Below are 17682 nucleotides of genomic sequence, written 5' to 3'. Positions count from 1 at the left end.
TGTCCAAAGAAGAACTTGGAGAATTATTGCTCAAGACAATTTTAAAATATTACAAGAAAGTAGCTTCCTGGAAGCAAAATGTAAAGAATTCAAGGGGTGATTCAAGAATTTGCTACAGATATTAGTGAACATTAGTGAACATTTTTTTGTCAAGAGTCTGATGGGGTAGTTTATCTGTTAAAGATGGAATCTGTATGCCTATTAGCTTAATTAGCATAAAGACTATGCTAATTCTTTATGCTAGCCTGTCCATGTTCAAAGGTAACAAAAAACATGCTTAAAGCTTATAATTGAACATGTTGCATCTCATTAAATTACTTCATATGAATACGTTTTTGTACAGGCTAATGGTTTCATCCTTTTGCGCATGTTTGTGCTAAGCTAAGCTAGGCTAACCAACTGCTTTAGGTTACAGAATGAAAAGTGAAAACATTCAATGACTCAATGGTTCATCTGTATGGACAGAAACGTTGCGAAGGTTTGACAAAAATGGGAAAAGCACATGCAGTTTTTTATTCTTCCATAATACCTGGCTGTTATTGTTACCATGTGTCATCAGGAAAAAAACACAACATCCAATTAAAAGTTAACTACAAATATGACACCTTTATTTAACTTTTTTTGTCCTGAATTGGTTACAGAAACAAGAGAGTTAACGGTTGGGTTTTTTTTTTTGTCTTTTTCTAATCAGGGGAATCAAGTTCTATACATAGGCATGCTGCGTCACTGCACAGTCATAGCTGTGAAAACCAATATTACCCCTGTCAGCTGCCCCACTGGAGCAGTCTGAAGGCAAGACAAATCAGGAGAGTACAGGCAAGGACATGTCAACCCCAGGGAGTAAGGGTTTTCAAATGGGCTACCCAGGGACGACAAACTTAACATAGAAGTTGTGTGCAAAATCTCACCACAGTCTATTTGATTTTAAACACAGACAATATCAGTCGGAAGATTCTCCTTTTTTTTGTTCTTTTTTTTACCCTCAACTCTTCAAACTAACAGAGGAAGTTATTATTAGGTCCAGTGATGATGGCATTTTGTTCCTTTTGGGGAATCGTACTGCTTTGGACCATTTCCCTTTGTTTCTCAAGAACCAGCTCGCACAGACATTAAGTGTGTCATCTGATATACACTGAAAGTATGATTGTTGCCACATGACCTTTTACATAAATAGTTAGTATTCAAAAGTAGGTCTGAGAAAGGTCATATATGTAGAAATGGTGATAAGCATGCACAGATAGGTAGTTGACGAGTGCAAAGTCTACAAAGTCACATCATGTTATTCTTTTTTTTTTATGTACTCCACATAGAGTGAAAACATCACAAGAATCGAAACCTCCCTCCCCCTCAGCTCTGAGTGCTGATACTCAGGAGCTTTGTTTCTTTGCTGCTGACCATCTAAAACCCTGAGGACAGTTCTTCTTGCATGGATATGAGGCTTGTAGCCTGTTTCAGACCAGGCCTGCCCAAACAGAGCCTGGTATAACAGGACAAGCTGTCTTTGGGCATGAAGCTGGCCTGCAAGTAGCAGTCCTATTTTAGAATAGCCAGTGTGTAAGACATAAACATACAGCAGTAGTCAAGGATTGACCCCTTGTCTTTTCTTAGTAAGATCAGGGGCCAGCACACTGACTATTGGTGGGCTTGAGCCCTCCCTGCTTTGCATTTTCTTTTCTTTTTTTTATAGCTATCCCTAATATATCACAGACTAAGTCATGATTTACTGCATGAAGTGGCAAAATTATCAATAGGCATTGTTGTCTTTTTGAAAATTTGAACATAATCACGTTTGCATCCCCGTAACGGCAAAGTGTGGGAGGTACAACCAACATAAATCCTGATAATTGACAACTCACAATTTTTCCTTAATCAAACAAACAAACAAAAAAAATCAAAATGAAATAAAATAAAATAAAAGCACATCTACTGTTGGCGAAACATTTCCAAAATGCTATAGTTTAAAAAATAAAAGCATAATGTAACAAACAGGCAAATGTATAAACACAAAGCAAACCAGTTAAAAAAAGAAGATAAAATCAGTTTGCAGTGGTCAGTCAGTTCTCCAATGAATCACTGATATCTAAACTCAGCCTACAGTTAAAAAAAAAAGAAAGAAAAAAGGTAAACAAGCAAGCAAAGCTTTACAGCACTACTATGTACACAGCTCCTCGGGTGAAAGAGAGAGCCGGTGCCATGATGAAGGGAAAGGGCGTGAAACAGAGACTCCAGTGAAACAAGAGTCCTTCTTGGCACAGAGACTTGAGCTATAGCTGTCCACAGAAAGAGTCCGGAGGAGGAGAGGAAGGAGGAGGAGGAGGAAGAGACGCTCCACCAGAAAAAAGAAAACAGAAATGAAGACAACGACATAGAGAAGAGGAACATGAATACAAACGGACAGACATGGGAGCCATTTTCTCATACAGATTGGAGGCTGAGTGAAGGAAGTCTCAGAGATTTCACTGTCACACAGACTTCCCTTTGGGGCCGTCTCGTGCTATCTCATTCCTACTCACCAACACCCTCCTCCTCCTTTTCCATTTGATCCCCCTCTTTCTACCTTGCACTGTTAATCTGATCTTTCTGAGGCTCTAGGATATCTCCAAACACCAGCCACAGCTCTAAATATAGTCTTGTCACTCACAGCTTGACTACTGTATCAATATAAGTGTTGTTTTTGTAGTTCCGAGCCTCACTGGAGGGTTGTGTGGAGGAATATTTAGCACCAGAAATGTACCTGGACTTTGATTTTTTTTTTTTTTCTTTTTTCTCCCCCGTTGACACTCGTGAAATCACAACACTCACGTACGCACACACAAACACAAATACAGGAACCGAGAACGGGAGACCATTTCATTTCCTCGCTCCGTTTCTTGCTGATATAAAGTGACAGTTTCTCCTGGCTGCTTCAAAACGCCAGTGGCTCTGGAGATGTGGGTGCGTACAGCAGTCTGACCTCGATTCATTAAGCGACGCCTCTCCCCCCCCCTCGCCCGGTCATGACTGACATTCCCTTTGTCCAATCATAATCCGCTCTGCTTTATCGTACATCTAAAAGCGGTTTGTGGAAAGCTCTGTTCAGGTGCTTCAGTTGCAGCTGTGGTCATTGGGGAAACTTCCTTTCCAGTCACAGTTCAGGCTTCGGAGTTTGTGTTTGCAAAGTGTCCATGCAGGTGGGAGGATGGCGGAAGGTGAGAAGAGTTATGTGTTTTATTCACAGATGGATCTGATCGCAACCCTAACAGAGGTGAGAGAGAGGGAGGAGACAGGTCTGGGGTGTTGGGGGTTGTCGGGTGGGGGGTAACAGTCTGGAGAGGAAAGGTTTGCTGGAGTGTTATAGGGACCACACACATACACACACACTCTTTCCTCTTATATGCTGTACATTCACACCTACAGAGGCAGGGTTATTTTAGGAGGGCCCTGCTCAACTTGTGCAGTTTGCCCATGTGCTCTGTCTACACCTACGGTGTGGAGGGATGGAGGACAGAGCCAAATGTTTCCACTCGAACGCCTTCATTGTGTGGAGCTGCAGAAAAGACATCCTGCCCGACAGAAAGAGAGAGTGAGCAGGAAAAAGCAATCTATTTCACAGTTTTCAGGGATGCCTACAATGTTGTAGTGTCACAGGAGCAAATGATGCCTAAAAAGGAATACTGCATGTCGGCATTTTCAGATCAGGGTCTTTTTCTTTTCTTTTTTTGCTACTTTCTTTCACATTTCCACTCTTCTAGAAAACCTTCAGCTCTGTCCTCCATATCCTGCTCTCTCTGAATCTCACACACACTCAAACAGTAGTTGATTGGCACACAGTCAGTGTTAAAGTCTGTACACAGAGTGAAAGGTCGATGTAGGCATCCGTGCTTTTAGTCCAGTCCAGCCAGACAGGGAGGTGGGCCCTTCGTCCCGGACCCCCCTCATTCTCCCTCCTCACCCTCTTCATCTCGTCCTTTTTTTTTTCCTTTTTAAATCACATAGCCTCTTTCCAAACCTCTCGCTCACCACAGCTGCCTCCCCGTGTAGGTAGGAGGGGCAGAGGGCACCTGTAGGTGAAAAAGTTACATTTGTTAACCGTCAGCAGTCGAGAAAGCATCTCATTTTTGGACATGCATTTTAATTCACATGGTTACAGGGTCTGCATACGTTCCATTCACACTTTATGTGCACATCTCTCTGTGTTTTAAAACAAAATGCCTGTGTTTTTGCCATTGCAGATGTATTTACACACTAAAACCAGTCTATATGAATTCTCTCTTCAAGATATCGAGCTGCCACAATCCAGGTAAATTGCAAATATCTTATGGCATTCACAGAATTGAAGCTACTTTGGCTTTTTTGCCCAGTTATTGACCTCTCAGGTGACACAGAGACTACGTCCACACTAGCCCGGATAGATTTGAAAACGGCGTTTTCGTCTGAAAACGTTCCGCGCCCACGCTAGCGTTTTCAGTCGTTTTCACAGAGTTGTGCGTCCACATTGAAACGGCAGAAAACTCTGACGTTCCAGTACTGCACATGCGTGAAACGCAAGAAGATTCGGCCTGCCTAGTTTCTGTCTGCCGTTTATTTACTTTCGGGCTTGTTGAAACGTCGCGGCAAAATGTCGAGGAAAAGCACCATGCTTTTTAAATGGACTATCAATGTCTGCTATCAAGCTGCATTTTTCCTTGGGGAAAACGCCGTCTCAGTGTGGAGGAGAGGCCAAAACGGAGAGAAAACGATGCATTCTCAAACGAAAACGCATTAGTGTGGACGTAGCCGGAGACTAGGTGTACCCTGAAACCTGAGTGGAAAACCTGCAGGCTGTATTCAGGGCTTCAGAAAAACTAAAAACTGCATTTCTTTTTCTTGTAAATGCATAGTTAATATTCTCTATAAAAATGCTATTTAACTCTTCACCCTTTGAAAACCTACTAGGAGTAACCTTTGAAGCTCTTTTATGAACATCTTTCAGGCCTGCTTGTAGTACAAAATGAGTAGGTGCGCAAACCACATCTTTAGTGATCTATCCTGAGGTGTCAAAACTAGTCATTAAGGAAACAGGGGACGTCGTTGTGGAAAGTGTTAACAAAGATACTGCAGTAAATGATACTGCTCTCTGCAGTAAGGGAACGAATGCAATATTTATCCGTCAAAAAGTATGTTTTTATTGATGGAAAATAATGGCTCATATTATTGTATTGCTATTAAATTTTAAAGCCACACGAATCCAATTATAGCAGCTATTATATTTCCCGAAATGCACTGTGGTCAGTTAATAGCCTGGTGTCCAATAATAACCAGCCTCCGGGAAAAAAACAAAGTGCCTGTCATAAAATGTGCATTCCAATTAAAAAAAAAAAAAAAAAATCCAACGGTACAATCATATTGTTGCTTTTGGTCGTGTTTAATTTGTTGATTCTGATCCATTTCGGTTTGTCATCCATTAATACCAGGCAGATGTCGTCACATATGGTTGCCTACTCCTTCAGATGGTTCACAATAAAACTCTTATTTAGGAATAAAGGGTTTTGGAAAGTGCTGTGTTTTTATCATCGGAGTAACTTAACAGAAAGTGGAGTGGATCTGAAAGTGAGGCTTTATACAAAAATAGTGCTGCAGTGACAAATGGGCGAACATGACTCATCACACAGAGGGAATTAGAAATAAAGGTTTACCTCCAGCACAGGCCACCTTCACGTTTAGCCAGTGCAACTTGGCTTGCACTTTAGCTAAAGTTACACTTATTTTAAGTGTAAATATGTGGGTTTAAGCAGGAGCTTATTAATTTAGTACAAAGACTGATTTAATGTATTAAAAAAGGCTAAATGTTTCCATGTTTCCACTTTCAGCCTGGCAGATGATTGATATTTACTGTAAAGAATGGAGGGGTATTGATTTTCCTGTTTTACTTGCTGTAAGATGGGGAATGTGCCAGTCTCCTAAAATGTCAAACTGTACTTAGACCATTATCAACCTTGCAATACAATCCTGCAGTTTTCTGTTTAATTCTTTGTGCTCGTATTTGTTTTAGTATCCTTTAAAATTGCTGTTAAAGGTTCTTTATTTCATGCTTTCTGCAAATCGGTTCGCTCAGAGCGCCCTGAGCCGGCTGTGCAAATAAACGCTGCCTGCCTTTAATGGGGGTGCACAACAACACCGTTCATGCACACTAGTGATATTTTATGCAAAGCAGCTTAAGGAGACGCCTCTCCGTTCCCTTTGTCAGCTCGATCACACCCAGCTGCAATTTCTAGGAATAGTGACTACAAATTATCTCTGTCAGCAGAGTGTCGTTTCAGCTTTTTAGACTTCTGTAATATGCGAGGTGTTGTTGAGTGGGCTTAATTCATAGCACAGTGGCTGGAAAGCGGTTCACCTGCACCAGCCATGGTGACCATTCATCCTGCACAATGAATCTTGCTGGGTCACCTGACAGTGGCATCATTCAGTGGACAAATGGTATTATATTTTTACACAGACAGCAGAATAAGAAGCAGAAGCTTCCTCACAATCACCCTTACACAGATCAATGTCAGATGAGTGACCATTTGTGACAAATCCGTCCATGCACGTGGAACAAACACAGTCGCTTGAGAGTTTCCCAACACAAACTGAGTACTCACGCACACACTCTCACACCTCTCCCTCATTCTTGTGCAATGACGTATGGTCCAGAACGCACAAATGTGCATGCAGTCTTGTCGGCGTGGTCGAATGAGAGAGCGGCGTGTAAGCGGCGTGTACCTGTGACTGGGAGGATGTACTCACCGCTCCCCCGTTCAGGATCATGGTCATCTCGGTGGGCTGGTAGACGTTGCTGCGGAAAGGAGCGCTTGGCCTGGCACCGGTGTTGCTGCTGTGCTGCCCGGCACCGCCACCGCTCCTCAAGCCTGGCATGGAAGAGACAGACAGAGATTACTCACCCTGACTCACCACTCGGCTTACTGTCTGGAGGAACCAAAGAAACACTTGCAGAAATGTCCTCCTGCAGTTATTACTAGCCAAGCATACAAATGTTTCCAAGAGTTGCATTAGTCACTTTGGCCTACATTCCTCCTACAAAGCTAAATTACACCTGATTGCTCAAAAGTATCAGATTGTGCTGTACCTGCAGTGTTCTCGTCATTATATCCATAGCCCTGGTTCTCCACAAACTGCCTGTGAGATAGAGGGGTGTCATCGTCGAAGCTCGTCTCCCTCATCCGCGTTGAGTTCTGGGATGTGTCGAAATAATCCGGGGCAGTGGGTTGGGGTGGGGGTCTCAGGCAGACGTGAGATTCGGGAATGGCATGGAAGATCAGCAGCAGCCAGCCCTGAGCAACCAAAGCAATAGCCAGCGCTGGGTCATCCCACTCTGGAGACCTGCCGAGCCAGTTGTTTCCATACAGATAGAAGCCCACCCAGGCCACCCACAGCAGCAGTGACATCAGGCAGGTGACCAGCAGCCAGATGGCATTGCAGCGCCACTGACGTGTCTTGCCACACAGGGCCAGGGAGGCTGCGGTCAGCGCAGCTAGTAGGAGGGCTAGCACGTAGCTGCATGCCAGTGCGAAGTCCAGAGGAAGGTACTGACAGGCAGCTTTTCCTTCCCTCAGCACGGTCAGAAGCAGCCACTCTGCAGCAATGATGCCCTGTACGGCACTCAAACCCAGTGCCAGGCCGGTTAGGGCACAGCCACCAGGGCTGCGACGCTCCCTGCCAAGCCTGCGCAGGCGGACGCCCTGAACCAGCAGGCAGGAGAAGCAAACGGCAAAAAGGAGACCCCATAGGGCCCTGCGGAGAAGACACAGTGACTCATCCCGCTCAATCAGGTAAGCAAAGCTCAGGCCGAACAAGCCAAGGATACCGAGAAGCAGAAGGAGGATAGGTCCCACGCCGCTGCGCTTCTCACCCTCACTGATGTGGCGTAAACGGCACAGCAGGACTAGGGCGAGTAAGATGGCAGCCAGCACCCCACCGGCGGCCACAGATTCAACGGCCACCCCCCATATGGAGTCCAGGTCACAGAGGAGGGTGTACGGACGCACAAGGCCCCAGCCACAGCCTCTAGGGAGCGGCTCTGGCTCGCTGTTGGCACGGTGAGCAACAGTCAGCAGCAGCAGGAGGAGAACTGATGGGAACGCCATCTCTGAGAGAAGACAGATAGCGAGATGATGCAGAGGTAAGGGGCAATGAGGGAGAGTGGAGAAAAGTAGGGGAGAGAAAGTCAGTAAGTCATTCTGGTCAATAACATTTGCAAAGCTGTAGAGCTGAGCAGTCACTCCCACAGCAATCATTCCTTTGTGTGACAATAAAGACAATCGGCCACTGCTGTGTTTTAGAGAGGGAACAAAAGACAGTAGTTCATGCAGGGTGAATGACTGAAGCCTTTCTAACACACACACACGTCCTGTTTCACCAATAATAGCCTTTAGCCAGACCTTTTTTGAACCTTTTAGAAGTTTTTTAAAGGGTTCATTTCTGAGGCAAATGGCTTCAAATAAAAACAGCAACCCTCCCATGCAATGAAAAATACAAAAGAGCCCTACACAACCTACCTACACAACAACAGGGTTTTAGGGGTGTGATTTGTCTAGTCTTATCCAGCGCACTAGCCTTTGGAGTGCTGACAGGGGAGCTGCAGCATCATGCATATTTTTATGAAAAAAACAAGAGAAACAGAGAAAGGAACTACTGTGTACACTCAGTTTGGCTTACTATCAGGCATCTAAGGGCACCTAGCGACAATCTATTGTAGACAACAGCAACAGAACCTCGAGCACAAGTACAAACATTTGTGTACTTTTGAGAAAAGTGTCCCAGTGAGGGGGAAAACAAAAAAACAAAAAAACCCACATAAGCACTCTGCAAAATCAATGCCGTCTCAGTCTCCCTTTTCTTTTATTCATCACAGCTGTCAGTCACACAAACACACATAAAAATACACAATCTTTCATTTCATTGTGGGCTTTGCTGGGATGATCAGCGCTGTCATTTCACCTGACAAAGCTGTGTGTTTTATAGGAGGTTGATCTGTATTTAAAGGCGCCACTACACCGCGCGCACAAACATATCTTCCTGCCAGGCTGCTGTCACTAAGCTTTCGGGCATTCTTTCCAGGCTGGCTCATGCACGCTGCTCTTTTCTATCCTCTCCATGCTTACAGCTGCACGTTGGATTGTTTATTTCAGAGAACTTTAGTCACAGTCCAAGTCCGCCATGAACGTCTCGCTGTGTCCACAAATAGACAGTGTTTGCATACCACATAGTGAACACTGGATATTTCCAGCTTCATGTCCTCTGTCTCTCTATATCAAGTAAGTTGGGATGAGTCATATGGTTGGGGCGATAGAGGAGAGTACTAGGTTTAAACACACTAGTTATTAAATAGAGCAGACTGGAAGAAGAGAGAAATAGACTCAAGACATTTGGAAAATATGAGGAAGTCTAGTCAATCAGTAGCAGTGTAGCCCCGCTTTGGGACGTATTGTCTTTGTGACATTTCTGACTTTCCTGTAAGGTATGACAGTAAAGAGGAAACCAGCTACAATCAATATTTTTTAACAACATTACATTAAATAAAAACCATCACTCATATTCCCATGGAGTCCTGCAGCTCTCTGCTGCTCTATAGTGACTTTCAGCTCATTGTTCAGATGTCTGTCTGCCACTTTACCGGTGCCATTTACTTTTACACTTCTAACAAGAGCTCATTCTAACTCTCCTTTGACAAAAGGACACTCAACAGTAGATTTAAATATAGCAGGTGGACTCTAAACTAATGATTAAGTTGCTTTATAATGGCTGGATGTGTAAATAAGCTCAAATTGACTGCTCATGTGTTTGTCACAGCTTAGACCGCAACATTGGACGCGCTCTAAAATCTCAATAAAAACAAGCAGATTTGAAATAATTTAAATGCTGTATTAATACAAATAAATCATCTGAGGCTTAACAGTTCTTGTGTTGCTCCAAATGAATTCAGTGCATTACAGATCTGGACTGTAGGATGGGTCAGGTTAACTGCCTGCGCTCTTTTTTCTCCTATGCAGCCGTGTTGTTCTAAGACATGCAGAATGTGTTTTGACATGGATGGGTGGACGTATATGTCACTTAGTCTTAATGGTGTCTTCTTAGGTGTGCAGGTCACCCGTGACATGTGCACTAATGTACCTCCATACCATCAAGGATGCTGACTTTTGAACTGTGTGCTGATAACAAGCCAAGTGGTCTCTCTTTAGTGAGGAGCCAGTGGTTAATCAAGGTCTTGATGGGGGTGGCGTGGGGGGACAGACAGACACTCTGTCTCTAAAGCTGAGACAGAGAGAAAAAGAGCAGTAGCCCTATGGCATACGGTTTGCTTGGTGAGTTGTACCAGCACCCACTAGTCAAGGTCTTTTTTTTTTTATTTAATGGTACAGTTTTACATCACATAGAAAATATATTTACTGCCCATGCAGTGATTTTTAGTATTGCAGTTTAAATTTAATGAAGTACAGGCTGAGTCCCTAAAGGTCACCACTGTTTTAGTTTTCTGTCTTGTCCTTTGCAAAAAGAGATTTCTCCAGATTCTCTACATCTTTGAATTATATTATAAACTGTAGCTAAGATTCCTTACACATCATTTAAAAAAACACCAATAACACCCATGTTCAAATCTATTTTGCCACAAAAAAAAAGCATTATTAATCTTCTATAAGAAACTGAAAAACACAATATGTACTGCTTTATAATTCTTCTCCAGACCTTGCTTCTCGCCCTGCCTGCATAGTTGGACCATCCATTTATTTACAAGCTTTTGATGTTTCTTTCCTTATATACATTTAAGACGGATTTTTTAAGAGAGCAGTTGTTTACAAGTTTGCGAAATAGCATTATTTATTTCTCACCCCCCCCCTCCCCTCCCCTGAGGGCATAACAGTGAAAGATGTGTGAATATATATGTGCGCTGTGCATATTCATGTGTTTCGAGCCCTTTCATGATATCCTTCAGAGATTTACACTCTCCAAAATTCTTCTTCATGCCTCCTCATTAATAAAATGCTTTGCTCCCTCATTTCCTGCTTGTTATTTCCTGTTGTCTCATCCCTTCCTTCCTTCCTTGCTGCAGCAGCTCTTAGCCGCTGGTTATTATTGGTCTATATTAACATCAATCAGTGCTTACAGAGGAATGACTCACCAAAACACACACACATAAAAACACAGAGCTGGATCTTTTTGTGCATACGCAAACACCTGACATTATCGTGCACGCCTCAACGCACAAAAACACTCATGTTTCCTCCTAACATCATCCCGCTTTTTATGCTCCGTCACTAAACTACAGGAACAAGGGAGAGCAGCCAAGGAATTAAAACCTCACTCGCTCATCCTCAAAAAGCCAAGCAGCCTGCTCCTCCTCCTTCTTTTTGTCTTTCTTCCACACATCCTTTGTCACGTTGTAATTACTGGGACATTAAGGCTTTGCACTCGAGACAAGTGCACATCACAACAGGACACGGAGGGACTGGAGCTTGTGGCCTGCACACTCGTGACTTTTTGACTCGCTCGCCATCTCGTCACCCCCCTCTCGCACAGATGGTTGCTCTGGCTGCTTTTTGAGTGGCTTGGCAGACCGGTAAGCTGCAAAGCTGAAGGATGCGCAGAGAGAATGGCTGCACACATGCACAAGCAGCGAGACGTGCATGTGCAAAATGCTACGCAGAATATGCCGCACACCTACAGACACCTCTTTTTTACTTCAGCTTTACACGAGTGGTTTTAGAAGCGAAACTGTCTGGCCTTTTGGTTTGTGCAGCACAGAGGATGTAGCCGCCGTCTCGCCCTCCCCTCGCTCTCTCTAGACGTGTTTCTCTCTCTGTCACTCATCACGCAGCCATCTCTGCCCTCCCCTCCATTAAAAAAAAAAATCCTCTATTCTGTTGGATTTTTAATGCCACCGCTCCTCCAGAGCAGCCAGAGCGGCCTCGACTTGCTGTATTTGAAGACGTGCTGTGAAAGATGCGTCTCACACTCCTCGACTAGTCCCCCTCTTTTGCTATCCAGTGTCTAATCCCTAATGCACCGTCTTGCTTCCATTTTGGCATCATTTCCCCTTTTCTGCTTGTGCCCCCTCGCGCCTTCCTACTCCACCTCCTCATCCCCCCTGCTTTCCTTTCCTTTTATTTTCACTGTGTATCTTATGTAACTGAGGGAAGGATCCAGCTCCTGCCAGTTCTGCTGCATGGCTGCTGTTTCTCAGGCTTCATCTTCCTCAGTGCCAAGCAGCCTGCTGGCAACCAGAGGTCCATCTTAGTCCCCTTCATTTCCCATCTAGCAGTGTTACATGTGTTGCTTTCGCATAAACATACTGGCATTATGTTCACGCAACATCCAGCTTGGTGGCATTTACTCTGTGTGTGTGTGTGTGTGTGTGTGTGTGTGTGTGTGTGTGTGTGTGTGTGTGTGTGTGTGTGTGTGTGTGTGTGTGTGTGAGAAGGCAACACATTGTGACACAACACTGATTGTGGAAAGAATGCAGCATGCAATTCCTTACAGCGCTGCTGTTAAAACGCAACACGAATACAAGCATGAGAGTGCAAATGTGCAGCACTGCAGTCATTCAGATCTGCCCCAGGCTGAATAGACAGGGATGGGGGTGGGAGGGGGATAGGGGTTGGGGGGGTAGAAACAAGCTGTCCTGTACAATTACAAGCTCCAACAATTATCAGACGTAGCTCACGAGCAGATGCTTTCTAATTACCCTTGTGATAATTGGGAGGATTATTACGATTTGACAACAGCAGTAATTGTCATTTTTTGAGTCTTATGCCGAGAATTTGAATCTGAATGGGGATGAATCTGCGTCTGTACGAGTGCTTAAATACATAGGTATACATCTGGAAACGCACGGATCCAGCTGTTGAGGTGAGCGGGTCAATTGCATGTCTTGTCCTGGCATCTGCTTGCTGGTGACACCGCTCAACGACGCCAGCATTATCCACCTTTTCTTATAACACTGCATACGTTTACATTATTAGCTGGGATTATATATATAATATGAACCCAGGCCTGCAGTGGCTTCAGGAATGAAAGCCTGGTCTGAAAGAGCAACTCGTGTTTGTCCCTCTCCACTGATTCATTCTTATAGAATATTATGAAGGTTGCAATTAGATCCTTTCAGGGCCTTTTTTAAACTAATGATAATGTTGTTTATATAAAAAATCTTTGCTACATAATAACTAGCTGACAAGCAAAAAAAACCAAAAAAACAAATAAAGTCAGGATAGTGCATTGACAAAAATCTATAAATTACTTAAAATACTGACCATTTGAATAACAGGTGTTTATTCCTGTAACTTTTTCAGTTATTAAACGAAGTACATTATAATCAGTTAATATAAGAGTTAGTTTTATTCTATTCTTTCTAAGGACCTAGTGCTGTAGTGTAAAAGTATATTAAGACTGTACATGGTCTACAGATGAAGACTTTCTGAGTGAGAGGGCTGGCTCGAACATCTTCTTCCTTCCAGTTTTCTGTTTTCATCAACCAGTTTTAGAGGATCTGAGAGGGTTTTAAATTAAACTTGGCTTGGCTGGACTTGGTTTTCTTTCCTATAGCGAAGAATCTTCTTTCTCTCTTGAGAACACTTTGACAAGATGACCAGAGATGACTTCTCTAGCAGTGCATTTAACCAGAGTCACAGACATTCAATGATGAAAACCGCCAATATGTGGCCAATTTATATGCTGAGTCTCGTGCATGAATATATATTTCTATACTTTCAAGTTTTGTACTTCCTGCAAGGCTGCTGAAATAAACAGACCTGAGATCCCAGCGACACAGCAGCAGACATCCTAGAGTTTCCTGTGTATGGACTGGAGACATCTACAGCAGCTTTGATCCTGCAAGTACAGCACGCTTTCTTCATTATTCCGACAAGATTTTTGTCGTAGCCGGTCAACTGTTACCCATTCATGACGCCATTTTTTTTGATGAAGGTTTATCATAAACAAATGCGAGGTAATGGATTTGCTGGAAAGCATCCAACCTCCTAATTCACATAAAATAGCCAAAAGTGAATTCCATCATCTGATCTGACTGCGTTTGTCAACAGTCTTGTGACATTTGTGAGCTCGATCATAATCCAGCTGGTAGCAACAGACAAAACAATGGAAATTTAAAGAGAAAAATGAGGGAAGTGATGTGTTATTCCACTGTGATGTACATGTGGGTGCTAAAACAGTGGGAAGAAGTTGGAAAGGCAAAGTTTAGGGGAAAAAAACCTCAAAGACAACATATATAAACAGGTTTAGGAATAAAAAAAACCCTGAAAGAAGAGCCTGAAAAGACGTGATACATTTGCCACACCAAGCTCCTGGGTGCCATACTGAAGAATCTGACAGTGTAAGTATTCTCCTAAGACTCTTCAGACATCCCTGGCCACCCTAATTAGGCCTCATTACCATGTGACTGGACTCGCAGCGAGACCATATGCTAATTGACTTGGCAATTAAGAGCGCCAGTGTTTATTCTCAAGCCTTACTCCCCTCCCTTGACTATCTTGTCTCTCTCCCTCCGACAATAACAACAAGCGTGAGGTGACGGGTCAGATGTGAAGGCATGCCAAACCCCAAAGTGTACCCTGAAACTAGAGCCACGGACATCTGGTGTCACGTGTTCTGCTTCTGTGTGACACGAATGAGCGGCATCCATTATAGATAACTTGATGGGACCCAGAGTGGAGATGAAGGAGGCTGGGGTTGGAGGGTGGGGGTGGTCACAGGGGCCCAGGAGATCAGATTTGGTTAGAGAGCGTGATAGTGATCAGAGAGGCAAGAGGAAGAAGGAACAGCCGGATATGCGGAGGAAGAATTGGAGCGAGGCTCTTGCCTGGAGAGTGTGTGGGTGGGTGTGTGTGTGTGTGTGTTGGAAAGGGTGGGAGGTGCATGATCACAAATACACATATAAAAGGAGAAGCAAGGAGTTCCCATGTAAGTGACAAAAATACCCCATCTTATACAGTCAGCTGCTTCATGTGTACATGAAGCTACACACACAAACACACACACGTATACAATCATCTGAACACGGCACATATGGCGTCTTCCCGGAGGACAAACTGTAGCTTTATTTTCCCCCAAGAGGATGCTAAGTAACTCATGAATTCACAGTCTGACAATAAACAGCTTCACCCTGCTGAATATTGATTAATGATAGAAAACAAAGCACTCCAAAACAGGCCAGTGAGCTTACTCGGTACACGATCCTGCACGCAGAGCTCGCGTATCATCTATCTACTGATCAATAAGGAGGGTAATCCATAAACTGGCATCAGTTTCCATGCAAAGATCCTTTTTCTAATTGGGCTCAAGAGGACATTTAAGTGTGATTTCTTGTCAAGTTAGACACCCTGGGCATTGTGTCCTGTCTGCAAGGCCAGCATGAGAGGTTCAAGTCTACTAAAAGGGACACCCCTGTGTTTTAGCTGGCCAAAGAAGCAGCTTAAAGCAAACACAAATTCAGAGAATGCCCTTTTCTTCTTTTCCTTTTTTTCAGCATCCCCCTCTCTCTTAACAATACGACCACATGGGAGGATCCCTGGGGGCTTCCAGAAGAGTGTGTTTGTTTGAGGGACCAGAAGTAAGGCCATTGTTATCCTGGGGGGTGGGGGGAATGTGTGTGTGATCCCAAAAATAAAAGAATGACATCTAACCTCCGAACTAAAGCACGGCGGAGTGATTGACACTCCCCAAATATCCCAGTGTGTTGTGGGATGAAAATGGAGTCGCTGCCACTAAAAGAGAGCAGCGTTTCTATCCTCGTGAGAAAAAAAGCTCAAATGTCTCACCAGTCGAACTGCTTCACTCGTCATTTTCTTTAGTTTTTACCTAATTTGCCTTAAGCTCCAGACAGTATGAGCTGAGCATCGTGCATGAATATTACATTTCTGCAAAAATGCTCAACCCGTGTTTGCCCTCTGCTCCCCACACCTGCATTTGGTGCATCGCCTTTTTTTTTCTACGGCTGTCAGTGATGCAACTTCCTTCTCAGCTGATAAACCCCCCTTTAAAAAAAAAATCGACCTTAATACAGTACAGACGCAGGTGCATTCAAATAAACAGTGATTCCCTGTAGGGTGTTCAGCCAAACAGCCCTCAGTAAATGTCGTGCGTACACATTTCCACAAGGATAACTCCCCCTGGCCCCCCTCCCTTTTCCCCTTAAAAAATCAGTATCTGTAGGCGACATGGTGAGCAGCACGTACCTTGAACGACGTAAATTAGAGGTGTTCGAGGATGAAGACGGGTGCACAGTTGTCAGGTTTGATGGGAAACACAATAAAAATGTCACATTTCGTAATGAGCTCCGCTCGCTGGGTTTGCGTATTCTCTCTCCATCCACATGGACCCTTGTGAGATAAGACCAGAGGATTCCTCCTGCTCCTGGTTCCACACCAGAGGTACCCGGTTATTCAGCCCGTGTCTGTTTTCCTCAGCGGCAGAATGTGCATGAATGGAAGTCCAAAAACAAGAGAGAGGATGAGACAAACCGGGTTTAAGGGTTGAAATATTTAAGAGATTCTTTATCGTTTTCCCTTTAAATCCTTTGTTTAGCAGTGCGCATATTTGACTTTGATTCGGCACCAACGTCGGAGTGTTCACCGGAATAAATAAAACAGACGGCCGGTCGGAATCCTGCGATGCCCATAACAACACGGATCCCCCCTCTTCCAGTTACTGCGCTGATTATGCCGCTGAATGTCCGGGCTGACTCTCGCTGCTCCCCGCTGCACCTCTCCCGACTCAGCGCATCACCGAAGCTGCGCTCCGCATAACGTGCGTAATGATAATCCTTCTACGCGCACAGAGAAAGTGACAGCTCTCCACAGCCGCCACAGTCCCCGCCGTCTCCTCTCTGTCCTCGTTCACTGTAACCGTGACAGATTAATTGATCACTGACACGTGCACGCTGTATTAGCTCGCTGCACAACGAGACTCGAGCGCATGCACGCGCACACTCCACTCCACCTAAGATCTCTGTCACTGTTTCAGCCTGTGAGCACAGATTGGACCCTCTACATGCAACTCTGTCACATCCAGCTGGTGCGGCACTGTTCCGAGCTCACAGAAAACACACCAATGCAACGTCAACTTATCCAATGCGTTTCCGACTGTGCCTTTCAGAATAAAGTTCTCAAGCTAATGTCCTCTATGTCTTCCAATAGAGGTAATAAATAGTAGTAATAAACACGCTTAACAACGTGGATGACGAATGAAATGGCATTTAAGTTGATGGCTATAGCTCGTTAGGTATCCCGGGTTATCTACCAATTGGGAGGTTGGGGGATTGCATGCCATAAAGTATCCTAGGGGAAGATATTTGAACCCCAAGTTGCTCTTCAATTTATTCATCAAAGCAGATTGAAATGTAAAAATGAGGCATGCTTTACGAAGTGCTCCGAGTGCTCCTTGTAGAGTAGAAAAGCCCTATATAAAAACTACTTTTAAATCGCTCCGACTTCTGTTCTCGTGGACCGTTTTTCTGTGACTCTTATTTTTACAGTTACACGATCCACTTTCCGGGATTCCTTTTGTTATCTAGGGGATCTTGATGGTAACAAATTGTGGTGATTATTATTTCTCGCTCACATCACATGCTTGTTGTCTCAGCTGCTCCAGTCCATCTTCCAGGGAGGCTTGGACTGGTGGAACACCCCCACTGGCTCCCACCATCTCATCCTC

General features: G+C 44.2%; 1 protein-coding gene across 2 annotated transcripts; it reads right to left on the bottom strand.

Moving 5' to 3' along the window:
• Positions 1–586: 586 nt before the first annotated feature.
• gprc5ba (G protein-coupled receptor, class C, group 5, member Ba) lies at positions 587–17067 on the bottom strand. 2 transcript variants are annotated; one of them, XM_006791452.2, is made up of 4 exons: positions 16206–17067; positions 7088–8107; positions 6724–6869; positions 587–4040 (listed from the first exon to the last, which is right to left on the bottom strand). In XM_006791452.2, exons 2-4 carry the CDS (start codon positions 8103–8105, stop codon positions 3996–3998), a joined length of 1209 nt encoding a protein of 402 aa, XP_006791515.2. In that variant the 5' UTR covers positions 8106–8107; positions 16206–17067; the 3' UTR covers positions 587–3995. The 2 variants fall into 2 exon arrangements, with proteins under 2 accessions (XP_006791515.2, XP_006791516.2); XM_006791453.2 differs by having other exon boundaries at positions 6748–6869.
• Positions 17068–17682: the final 615 nt, after the last annotated feature.

The sequence above is a fragment of the Neolamprologus brichardi genome, chromosome 4, assembly GCF_056152115.1.
Source record: "Neolamprologus brichardi isolate AB-2024 chromosome 4, ASM5615211v1, whole genome shotgun sequence".
NCBI lineage: Eukaryota > Metazoa > Chordata > Actinopteri > Cichliformes > Cichlidae > Neolamprologus > Neolamprologus brichardi.
This window is presented reverse-complemented; position numbering and strand designations above follow the sequence as displayed.

Bases quoted from the DNA above. Each gene is read 5' to 3' on its own strand.
- gprc5ba (XM_006791452.2), bottom strand. From the start codon at position 8,105: ATGGCGTTCCCATCAGTTCTCCTCCTGCTGCTGCTGACTGTTGCTCAC. The intron at 6,870-7,087 runs GTACAGCACAAT...CTTCCATGCCAG, and splicing joins TAATGACGAGAACACTGCAG to GCTTGAGGAGCGGTGGCGGT. The intron at 4,041-6,723 runs GTACACGCCGCT...TTTCACCTACAG, and splicing joins GTACATCCTCCCAGTCACAG to GTGCCCTCTGCCCCTCCTAC.